Source organism: Ixodes scapularis, unplaced genomic scaffold (genome assembly GCF_016920785.2).
Source record: "Ixodes scapularis isolate PalLabHiFi unplaced genomic scaffold, ASM1692078v2 PGA_scaffold2__306_contigs__length_199485367, whole genome shotgun sequence".
Classification (NCBI taxonomy): Eukaryota; Metazoa; Arthropoda; class Arachnida; order Ixodida; family Ixodidae; genus Ixodes; species Ixodes scapularis.
This window is the reverse complement of record NW_024609857.1, coordinates 162,802,884-162,814,937: the sequence shown is the minus strand read 5'-3', so window position 1 is coordinate 162,814,937 and position 12,054 is coordinate 162,802,884. Positions and strand designations below refer to the sequence as shown.

Below are 12,054 nucleotides of genomic sequence, written 5' to 3'. Positions count from 1 at the left end.
TAATCTCGAACCCAGACGCTCACGGCGGCGGGGGGGGGGGGGGGGGGGGAAGGGGGGGGGGGGGCGGGCTGCGTCGGTTTCCGCCGCTCCTTCCTGCCAGGGCTTCTTCGCTGGTGTACCGACTGCCGTTTCGCCGGCATTGGTCCTGTTTACCGCGGTATGTGAGTACAGTGCCCGTAATGTGAGAGCCGTTTGTCCATACGACACTTTGCCGCTGTTGGTTTGCATCTAGCCGAGCCAGAAAACATCTCGCGACGAGTTGACCGCGCCGCGAGTGACGAAGAAAAAGCAAACATGGGGACGGTTTGTACGGTTGCTTTGGTGGCTCCGGTGTTGCGTGTCTTCAACGTCCTCGTGAGAAGATTTCCCTGCCCTTCGAAGTTATTGCAAGCACCACGAGTGGCACGAAAGATGTGGAATCGTCGTCTCAACTACAAATAAGCAGGCCTTCACGAGCAACGAAGATGCCGAGCACGCGCTCGGCACCCTTGTGTCGTCAGATGTTCTACAACGTCGGGGTGTTTTCATTTATTATTTGGAATGGCTTCAAGAGTGGGAAATTCATCTATTTCGCGGATTGTTAACGCCGAGGCGAGTGCCCTCCGTTGCAGTGCCGTTGTCGCGCAGAGAAAACCGGGTGGTGATGGCGGCGGTGCTCTTTGATCGCTTTGATCTTGCGCCGTCGGGTTCATGGACTCCGGAGTAAACGTGCGTACATACGTGCGTCTGCTTGATCGGTGTTTTGGACTGCCTCAAAACTTTTTGTCATGCGCATTTTCCTTGTGAAGCTTAGTAGCTCATTACACCTCGTCGTCGAGTGCGCTCATTTGACTACGACGCACGAGCCTGCGTGATGTGAATTTCACTGCCTAAGATCTTTGGTGTGCTGTAACGAGGGCTAATAAAATATCACCGCGAACTTCTGAAGAAACGAGTCGAAGTTTTGTCTGTTATCATAACTGATCGCCTGTCACAATATTAGCGTTCCTAGACTCCGCCCCCACAGGCACCCTGCTTCGTTGCCCGATAGTAGGTGTCTCCTGGTACCTCGTAGAATTCCAGCTCCCACTTCAAGTAAGTACCATCCTTTAGAACTGGCAATTAATAGTTTCGAACCCAGACGCTCGCAGTGTGTGTGTGGGGGGGGGGGGGGGTGGCGAAGGGGCGATAGACCGCGACCTTTCCCAGTACTAGCACGTTGCCGGCGTCGGTCTTGTTTACCGCCGTGTAATGTACCAGAGCAATTCGTCCGGACGGCACTGTGCCGTTGTTGGTTGTACAAACAACCAGAAGAAACAGAGGGTCCTTTTGGAAACCCACTGCCCGTCACACAATTGCATAAGAGACGAGTGCGGATGCGACGTGTACGGCTTCCACAAGTTTCCGTCCCATCCAGCTTCTCGACAAGAATGGACAGCCGCACTCAGAAGAAAAAACTTCACTCCCAGCAAGAACTCAAGAGTGAGTGCCAGTGTAGCAACAATTTTTCTTCTATGCGTACGTTTGGCGTGCGTGATGGATACAACAGAGGTGGGGGTCTAGTCGATTCTGAACGAACGAGCAGCAGATGCTGCAGGAAAGCGAGTGGGGGCTCAGGTTGAACGTTAAATATGTAACATCAATCATCTCAACTTGCGTGCAAATGATATCTTTGTCCTGTAGAAATATGTGCATTGTTGTACAGTTTAGAAAAGGAAAGAAACTCCAAACAAAATGAAGGGGGCCCAACGCTTCAAAACTGTCCTGGTTTCACTAACCGCGTTGATCACTTCATCAAATCCCATTAACCAAATAAGACACACTGGTATAACTTTAGTAAAAGCAGGGCTGAAGCCTGGGCTAGTTGGTAGTTTTGTTTTTGTTTGTGTTTTTTTTAGGATGACGAGTTTTGGTATATTTTTGGTTGGATCCATACAAGCACCTGCAGCTCAGCAATTGAGTTTTCTACAGAGGTGTAGCAAATCCAAGAGCTGAAGGCACTTGAATTTGCTCTACATGCTGGAAAGAAATGAATTACAAGATCTAGAAGACATTTTAATGGGACTGTTTTGATCAATGTTATGTTTTCCCATACCCACCGACCCAACACGAACCAGAATTTGAAAGGCAGTGATTGCATGTAGAAAACTTCGATGCCATCAACATTCAACAATATTTCATTTTGAATGTTCTGGAATCACAAGAGCTGCACTTCTATCCACGAAGAGCCAGATGTGGTTCACAAGCCAGTTTTGAGGAATACTGTTGTTTACCATTTCGTCGTTTACCCTGAGACTGGGTTTTTTTTAGAAGAGCAGAAGTAACTTCTGCTCTTTTAAAAAAAAAACAGTCTCAGGGTAAACGACGAAATGATTGACTTCCACCAGCTAGCCTGTACTTTGACTCTTTTCTCGATAACTGTTGTTTGTTGTTGACCTTATGACCTCGTAGCTAGCAAATATATTTGTGGTCTCTCATGTCGCATCGTAATATCCTATATAAATTTTTGTTTCCCAGGTGTGCTCTGTACACTTCCTCGATGGCAAGCCAACGACCATAAATCCAACGCCAATGCTGAAGCTTGGGTACCAGAGAAAGGTAAATAAAATTAGTAATCTCTAGTGCTTTGCTTTATTTCCTCTGGTCAAGTGATTAAGCAGTGCTGGTGTGCTGGTAAGTTTGTGGCGATGCTACACAACCTCATTTAGAAGCCCAGACCGCGGAGTGCGTGAAGTGGGGGGATGAAGGGGCAGAAGTAAGATATAAAGCCTGAAGGACACAAAAAATGGTTGGCATTCTCCTGGTCTTCCGGTTTTTCTGCCATATCTGGCATCCCAGTCTGTATGCCTGTATGTTCTGCCAATTCGGTATTCCCAACAGCTGTTCTCTTGCACGGCTGCAATAATAACATAACCTAAACCTTGTTCGAAATAAAATTGTAGTTATGGATCGCTCATCTCTATCAGTCCCACCCAAGTTGTCAAAGGTCGCTTAAAAACCCTTTGTCATGACCAGGCGTCGCAGCATCTCTCTTGTTGATTGTCACGTCGGCCCTTTTGGGCGGTGCCGGAATTGGAGATACGGCCACCGAACCAGTTGAGTTGCAAGCCGTTTCCATAGATCTGGTGCACAACAGACTATAAATGAGCCCCTTCAACAATCAGTCCAAAGGAGGTTCAGTTGGCAGCTCCATAAAACTGTGCTGCTTCGATTCGTCATAGACCAAGGTACAATTCTCCCAAATTCAATTCAATTCAAATCAAATTCTTCAATTCCCTGGGCTGCAGTAGGAAACAACCATCCGGTGAGATATGCCACAAGAGTTCCTTGGGGCAGACAGTATTCTGTTCTCACCGATGCTCCGGGATATAATCTCTGCTCCATTCCACGCTTGCTGGACTGCTTCCATACAGCTGACCCGCCATTTTCAAACACAGACTAAGACTAAGAGCGCAATACGAAACAGAATTTGAAAGGCAGTGATTACATCTAGAAAACTTGACATTTCCTTCATTGCTTCAGAGTTTTGCACCCTTGGCAAGCGTAATGTTCAAAAGAAAAAGTGGGTAGGCATGGCAGGCACCGCTGCAAGGCCACCATCTCAGACAGGTATAGATAGTGCTCCAGAAGTTATCAAGAAGGCCTGCCTGCATCGCTTCAGGGGCCCCTCGTTAAACAACAAACAGATTTTATCGGATGTGTGTCCGATAAAATCGGACACACGCCCCGATTTTATTCCCAGGGGCATCGAGGGGAAAGGGCCTGCATTGGAGACTGGGTCTTTAAGTAAGAGTAATGAATTAAGGACAAAGGATACTAGGAAGCATTGGGCATCCCCTGGCTTCCAGGTTCAGTTCAAGAAGTTTCATGTCGAATGACATCAATAAAATTTACATTTTAGGTGATACCTGGCAGGCGACAGCTTCAAAGGCACCCGCAAGCACGCCCAGCAGGCCTTGAAGTTTCAACAGTTGACACTACCAGTGATGAAGACACCACGCCGTGTACCGCTAACTCTTCGTTGACACCCGACGACTTTGACTCGGACAGCGGTTCTCTTTCGTCAGAGATCTTGCCTGCACCTGCACCTCCGTTAACTGAATTGTCTCACCTATGTCCTAGTTCGACGCCAGAAAACACCCCTGAGCGAGAGGGTGCTAGTCCAGGTGCAGCTCCTAGTACATATCGAGTGTAGTGTGCAAGCAAGACCTCAGATGGTCGACTGCGCTACGCAGTGGGAAGATAATTTCAGCTACGTCTCATCAGAGCACTGCTATGCGACAAAAGCAGAAACAATAACCAAGTCAGCCGAGACTCAAACAGTGTCTTTGCCGCTCCATGAAACGCTGTCGCAAGCGGACTGTTCCTTTTACACAGGCCTTAACCTTGACGCTTTTTCAAAACTCGTCATTAGTGTTAGTGCGGTGCACAGGTCTGGCACGATGAGCATTGGGGATCAAGTCCTAATGACATTGATGCGCCTGCGTCTGTCACTACTTTATGGGGACCTTGCGCGGCGATTCGAAATCTCGGTTGGCCAAGTCGGAAAGGTGTTCCGGAAGATGATGAGCGTACTGGCAGACATCCTATCCAAAGTGATAGTGTGGCTACCAAAGGAGGTGATTCTGGCAACCATGCCTGTGCAATTCATTGAAGGTGGATATAGGAACACCACGGTCATCATTGATTGCAGTGAGGTACCTCTGCAAATGCCAAAAAGGCTGTACGCCAGAGGGCAGTCCTTTAGTTACTATAAGGGACGCAACACAGTAAAGTTCTTAATTGCTGTTGCACCCAGTGGATTTGTCATGTTTGTGTCGTGTGCGTACGGAGGGCGAGCATCTGACAAATTCATAGTGGAGGACTCTTGTTTTGCCGAGTACCTCTCCGACGATGATCAGGTGATGGCAGACAGGGGGTTCAGCCTGAGTGCGGAGATGAGAGAGAAGGGGGTGACGCTAAACATACCGGCTTTCACTAGAGGACGAAAGCAGATAACTGAAAAGGAAGCGACGGAATCTAGGAGAATTTCCAGGCTACGAATCCACGTCGAGAGAGCCATCGGAAGGGTTAAGACCTATCGAATTCTCAAGCAACCCCTGCCAATCCACCACAAGAAGATCATGAACAAGATCATCTTGGTCTGTGCTGGATTGTGTAACCTGAAAGGGGCATTGATTGCAGCTCAAGATCCGCAAAAGCGAAAGAGAGAGCAGGACGATGATCAAAAGAAAGTGTTGCTTGCATGTCAGCTTTTCCTGCCCATCCAGATGGGAGAGAGTTCTGCATTTCTTTGCTTCATATGGCCATAACCAGATAGCGATGACTTGTCTGTATTTGCAAATAACCCCACCGTAAAAACAAGTACCTTATTTTTCAAGCTGAGCATGGCATTGTGGCAGCCATGGGGGGAAGATCAGCACTCTCCCCCTTGAAGGCGGGGACCGATGGGCACAAAAGCCACTTCCAGGTGCAAGACAAAACTAACGGAGCAAGAAAATAGTCGTGGGCGAGGGTCTGGAAGGGGGGGGGGGGGAGCAAGCAGTTGACATCGCCCTAGGTGAAGCACACATGAAGGCACCCTAGTTGAAAGGGTTTGTGACACAAAGTTGTGAATTGTTAGCTGCGGCTTCACCTTGTTTTTCTGCCCATGTTCACTTGTTTTTCGTGCACACATTTTCTGCCTCTAGTTGAGACAATAAAATATACAGGGTTTCCTGCAAAGAATTGCAGAGAACCAGCATCCTTATCTGTCTGATTGAAAAATGATATCTCTATGATCACACAACTCTGGATCTTTTATTTTTCTCGAAACAACTGCAGAGATTTCTTCATGCAACTCAAAATAAAGCCAGATAAGTTCTGGTATACAGGCATGCAACTATATCTCTTGGTGCTAAAAGGGTTACAGCCATTTACAGGTCACTTGCTCCATAAAGCAAACAGAAATGGTGACTTGAACCGTGCTGCGACAGAAGCTTCACACACTTTAAGCTGCCCAACTTTGTTCCCTAATCTCTAGTGAGAAAGCTTAATGCATGTTGGCTAACGTGCGATACTCGTCTGAAAGAATGACAGTACGATCATGTATGGCGTCCACCAGTCTTGGCAGGTAGTGCTGAAAATAAAAATCTGAGAACCGGGCGATGTGAGCAATGACAAAGTCTGGGTCATAATCAACTTCAAAGGGGACGGTCTTTAGCCTCGACCACACATAGAAAAAACAGCGAGTTCTTTCAGTGCAGAACATGGTGAACTGCACTTGGAAATAGTAGCCATTCTTTCCATTTTTGGCAAGGAAGTAGTGCTCCTTATCCCCACTTTTTACGACTTTAACATCATAGTGCTTTGCTTCGCTAATGTAAACTTTGCAGTTGTCAGTCTGGGGGCATTTAATTTCCAGGATGCTGTCATGTCCTACCAGGCCATCCGGACTCGCCGAAAGGAAGGGGTGCGTGGCACTCACAGTAGTGCCACATAGGGTCACCTCTCGCCCAGTTTCTTGGCAGAATGCTGCCCTAGCTACTGGCTCATATATTCTACCATACTCGGTGGCCTGGTTACCCCTGAACTGAGAGTGCAAGCAACCGTTAACAAAGTTGTCAGGAGCGGTTTTAGCCATTTTTGGAACCTTCGACAAGATAGATGCCGTCAGCCGAACTTTTCGGCTACTCTTCCACAGTTCGCCTTCCTGATCTAAAGTAATCTCTGCAAGTGCACCCCTTGCAGATTCCTCAAGCAAAACCCACTCTTTGTAAAAAGAAAAACACGGACTGGACGAAAGTGGCTCAACACCCTGGTGGCAGCCATGAATTATGGAAGAATCTTCTTCCATCCCACTGATGTCAGGCTATAGTCTGCTCACATCCGCAACTATTGTTGCTTGGAGCAGACTTCCCTGCACTGTCAGGAGTGGTGACACAACGGAGTCCTCCATAAATTGGACATACGCTTCGCGGGTCTGAAACTTCTCAAAACGAACCTTTTCACGGGGTGGTACTGGCTCTCCCATTTCTTTCTTTAGCTTGAAATTCATGTCCCCAATCTGACCCGGAACCACATTGCGCTTTGTACCAGAGTTCCAGAGTGCACTTTCATCTGTGCACGAGGTTCCGGTCAGGCCCCTACGAACGGCAAACTCCACCTTCCAAAGAAGCGCCCCTGCAAATGGAAAATAAAGTTTACATATAATTCTCGTAGTCTTTGAGACGACAATCACGTAGACAAGCTCTATCCGCTGCAGCAAATCAAGGTGCCTCCGGAGGGGGGTACCAGCTTTCCACCTGCATTCCTCCTATGTGGTTACAAATCGACATACCAAACCCTCAAATGCTATTCATTTAACATGCAGCTATGCATTCGTGTGACCGTTTCTCTGTGTGGAACACTGTATACATAATTGCAACCATGGCGGCACATGAATACCAGTGCCTTCAACATGTCAATGGAGCCAGCTTTGGCAGGCTTGCAATTGTATGCACATGTTTACACCAGAAGCATGGTGGTGGTGGGGCACCCTGCGTGCAATTCTGTATAGAATGAGCACAGGGCTAAATTTAGATGCATCATACAATAGACAAGCCAAACTGCAACATACAAAACAAAAAAAAATGTGAACAGACCACTCAAGAAACAATGTATCTGGCAAATGCTCTTCGTAAGGCGGTACAAAATACAGGGTCCAAGCGAGAAAAGTAAACCCTCTTTTTTGGCCTGCATAAAAAAAAGTATGTGTCGCCGAACGCTGAAACTCTGCCAGAATGAAACCCTCGCAGTCCGAGCAAGATGCCGAAGTTTTAGAGCGCCGAGTCAATGAATTAAAAAGTTATAAGCAATTTTTTGAAAATTTCAATTGAGAAAATGAGGTCGCGTCCCGGTAGCTTCTCCCATTCAACTCCATGCATCCGTCAGCTCCGTGAGCCTCCATCCGCCGTCATTTTTCTATTGAAAAATTTCGATAATTACTCGTAACTTTTTATTTCGATGGCACTACGTTCTGAAACTTTGGCATCTTGGTGGGACCGCTATGGTTACATTCCAACTTCAGCGTTCGGCGATGCGTAGCTTTTATGCGTTCCAAAAAGGATGGTTTACTTTTCTCGCTCGGACCCTATAGATGTGAAACAGCTGTCCAAAAACATCATGGGATGACGTCGAAACAAAAAATGTGGTGGGATGCCTTGAAGTTTCCGCTAAGGTATAAACATAAGCATATGTCATGTACTTGAGAACGTCCAATTTTGTTCCTCGCAACAAAAGATGGCACATTTTAGAACTGTGAAAAATTACTAGACTTTTAAGGAACGGTCAACTATCCCTCAACTTACCCACATGGCTACATACACGAGTTTTGCCGACCATGCAAGAGCAGGCGCCTGTCAGCACACGACAGTCAGTACCAATGCACACCCATGGCTTATGGGGTGCATTGTTCTCCGACTGTGATGGAGTTACATCACCTTTTATGATGCAAGCGTGCTCAGAGTATTGGTGTATCAGCAACTGGCCCACCTTACCACTGACGACATAATTATAAGATTCCAGGCTTTTCAGAGCCTGAACCTCTTCCAAGTCACAAGCTTTCGTTTTAAGCAAATAATAGGTTATATGATGCTCCTGCAGAGCTGGCCAGAGCTTCATGTTGTCGACCCAGCCGCTTTCCGGGATGGTGGAGGGGTTTGGAAGATCCAAGGACGCTAAAACAAAAAAATACATGACATATTAAACTTGAGGAAGAAACACGAGAAAGGACGGACAATCACAAAACTAAACACAAATCTAAATATGCGGAGTGAAACGAGAGGGCAGCTAGCTGGTTCTGATACATGTGTGTCATAGCCAGCATGCGAATTACGGTCGACTGTACGTAGAAGCGCATACTCATGTGTGACGCCCTTAGCCTGTGAAAGCTAATCTGAGCTGTCTATGTAACTAGACCCATTCGCTAATATGAACGCCGCCATTCGCTATTCATTCAATGAAACGTCGTGGTCTCGTTTTCATTCGCTAAACGTAGTGTCTAGAGTACCGTCCGACGGCACTCTTGCAGAGCGTTGAAGTGCCGTCCGACGGTACTCCACTCACGCGTTCAAGTGCCGTCCAAAAGTCTCGTACGAAACGAGTTCCCAAAACAAGATTTTCGAAGTGGAGTGTAGCTTAGTGGTAAGTTGTCTGTCTGATAAGCAAGTGATCCTGGGTGCGGGCTTACTTTTTTGTTTTTGTTTTCTCGTACATTTTATTTTGCCGACGCATTTGGCGATATTTACATTCATTTTTTTTTACGATTAACACAGGAAAAAACGAATGCCGCCGAAATTTCGCTGAACGAAATGGTATGGGACTTCGTTTCCGGAGGTGCATAGGGTACGGTGGGGCTTGGTTTGCCGGCTGGACGCCGCGAAGCGGCGTGTACGACGGGGCCAAATGGGTCAATAATTTTGGAATTAGCAGCCGCCTACTGTCGCCGCGAAGCGGCTTGAACGCAGGCGAAGGGATGTGTTAACGAGCTCCCCAGTGATACACACGCCGTCCGACTCTCTTTCGGACGGCAATTGTAGGCGCAATCGGAGTGCCGCCGGACGGCACTGTAGACACAGCCGTCGCTAAAACGTTGTTCGATCAAGTGAACGCCTCCTACTTATTTCGGCTCGGCAGAGCTGCGCTGCCGCAGAAAGGCAGGTAGATCGCGAAAATCAATCTCAAACGCGCCACGAATGTAATGTCGTAAACAAGAAGTCAACAATCAAGCATTTGAAAGCTGCAAGAAAGCGGTAGCGAAATATTTACTACGCAATGAACCCGGACTGAAACGCGGATGTCAAGGGTCAGCAGACACCGAGAACATCTAAGACAAGAAAGGTTTTCCCTTGTTTTCTTGATCGAGATGGGTTCTCGAATGTTTACGACATCTTACCTGTTGAAGAACCGGCCGCGGAGGCTTCTGGTAAAGGCATCTTTCACGATGTGTCGGTGCATTCGGGGTAAGAAAAATTCCTGCCGCATCCCGCCAACATCCAGCAGCGAGCGTAGATAAACATGGCGGCGCCCTGCAATTTGCGCGGACACTGGTCGAATGGTACCTTCGTTTCGGTTTCGGTTTAGGCTCGGCCGAGCCGCGCTGCCGCAGAAAGGCAAGTAGATAGCGAAAATCGGTCTCAAGCGTGCCACGAATGTAATGCCGTACACAAGAAGCCAACAATCAAGCATTTGAAAGCTACAAGAAAGCGGTAGCGAAATATTTACTACGCAATGAACCCGGACTGAAACGCGGATGTCAAGGGTCAGCAGACACCGAGAACATCTAAGACAAGAAAGGTTTTCCCTTATTTTCCTTGATCGAGATGGGTTCTCGAATGTTCACGACATCTTGCCTGTTGAAGAACGGGCCGCAGAGGCTTCTGGTGAAGACATCTTTCACGATGTGTCGGTGCATTCGGACAGCCTGCCGCATCCAGCTACCCAAAGCAATGCCGCCAACGCAGCCCCCCCTCCCTGCCTGCCAGTTCTCTCCGCGTGGTGGCGCGAGCGTAGATAAACATGGCGGCGCCCTGGGATTGGCGCGGACACTGGTCTATAATCACCTTATTATCTTTGTAAATATTCCTTAATATTGCTGTTAGTCCTTCATCTAGGTTTCAGCTCTCCAGTATGTCCCACAGGTTCCTTTGGTCAAGGCACCCTTGATATCCAGAAATGCCAGCCAGAGCTGTTTGTTTTCTTTTTGTGCTATTTCTATACACTGTATTAGAGAAAATATATTGTCCTCCAACCTTCTTTGTTTTCAAAACCCTTTCTGTAACTCGCCCAGTATGCCCTCGCAATCTACCCATTCCTCCAGTCTGTTCTTTATAATGTGCATTACCAACCTGTAAATAACTGGTGTCACGTTTACCGGACGTTAATTCTTAATATCAGACTTATCTCCCTTTCCTTTATATATCATACTCATCCTACTAAGCCTCTATTAATCTAGAATATTTCCTTTTGTTATCATAGTGCCCACTACCTTCCTTAGTTTTGCCTTAGATTTAGGACCCAACTTCTTCACCAGCTTGATTGGGATACCATCTGTGGCTGTCGACGTGCCGCTAGGGACTCTTCGTTCCGCCATTTCCCATTCTCTTTGTCCAAAATCCACGATGTCACAAGCTGGACTGCTACTTCCTTCAATTCTCCTATCTACCACATGTACCCGTTCCCGAAATTTCTCCTCCATCACTGCTCCTATATGTCATATCGCATCATCTCCCTCTAATTGATCTCCCTGATGCGACAGTATGAACCTCTGTCTAGCTTGCCCCGCAGGGGGTACCTGTGAAAGCAAGTATTTGGAGAGTGGCGTCTCCACGGACCCCGAGCCATACGGGTTCGCCCGCCCACGTCTGACTGTGCGTGGCTTTCCCGTGTCTGGGGAAAAGGGCATCCTGGTGGTTGAGCCGAGCCCGGGGCAGGGTTGGACCCTTCGGGGCCCCCCGGGCGAGGCAATACACCACTTCGGCCCCCGCTTCTCATAGACGGGTGTCCTGGTAAGGCCCGGCCAGGATGATTCAGTCTAGTCGCCACATCTTCTACTATCCCCTCCCTTCTTTCACCCTTGTGGTTACCAGCATTGCACTGGCTAAAGGCTACTTGCTCGTCTGCGTGCAGTCCCCAAATTAACATTCAGTGCTTTATTTGCTTAGCTTTTTTTGTGTAGACATTGCAGACAAAGCAGTAGAATTCTCAAAGCAACAGATGCTGGAGGGGCTAGTATCTATTTTAATTATCAAAGGATATCAAAGGACTACATCCAACAGAGACCCCGCCGTGAACGCTGCCAGCAATGATGACTGCAGCAGCCGAACGAAAATGTTGCGTCGCCAACCGGCGACACCAGTCGCATCTCGGCATCACCACCGAGCAAGCGGAGACCGTTAGTACGCTGTGAGTGTCTAATAATTCCAGATTATTGATTCTCCATTTAGTTCCTCCTTGCGTGGATGTTGAAGGCAGTATTAGAGCTGTTTTAATTGGTATGCATTGCAAAGGAAATAACATGATTGTTTCTAGTCATTTTGAGGCGCTTCTTCAAATGGG

At 47.6% G+C, this 12,054-nt stretch overlaps 1 protein-coding gene across 1 annotated transcript; it reads left to right on the top strand.

The window, feature by feature from the left end:
- Positions 1-4,421: 4,421 nt before the first annotated feature.
- On the top strand, positions 4,422-5,291 carry LOC121836644. Its single transcript, XM_042291604.1, has one exon. The coding sequence runs from the start codon at positions 4,422-4,424 to the stop codon at positions 5,289-5,291; it is 870 nt and encodes a 289-aa protein (XP_042147538.1).
- The last annotated feature ends 6,763 nt before the right edge of the window (positions 5,292-12,054 follow it).

What these genes read in the sequence shown, in the direction of transcription:
- LOC121836644 (XM_042291604.1), top strand. Translation starts at nt 4,422, where the DNA reads ATGAGCATTGGGGATCAAGTCCTAATGACATTGATGCGCCTGCGTCTG.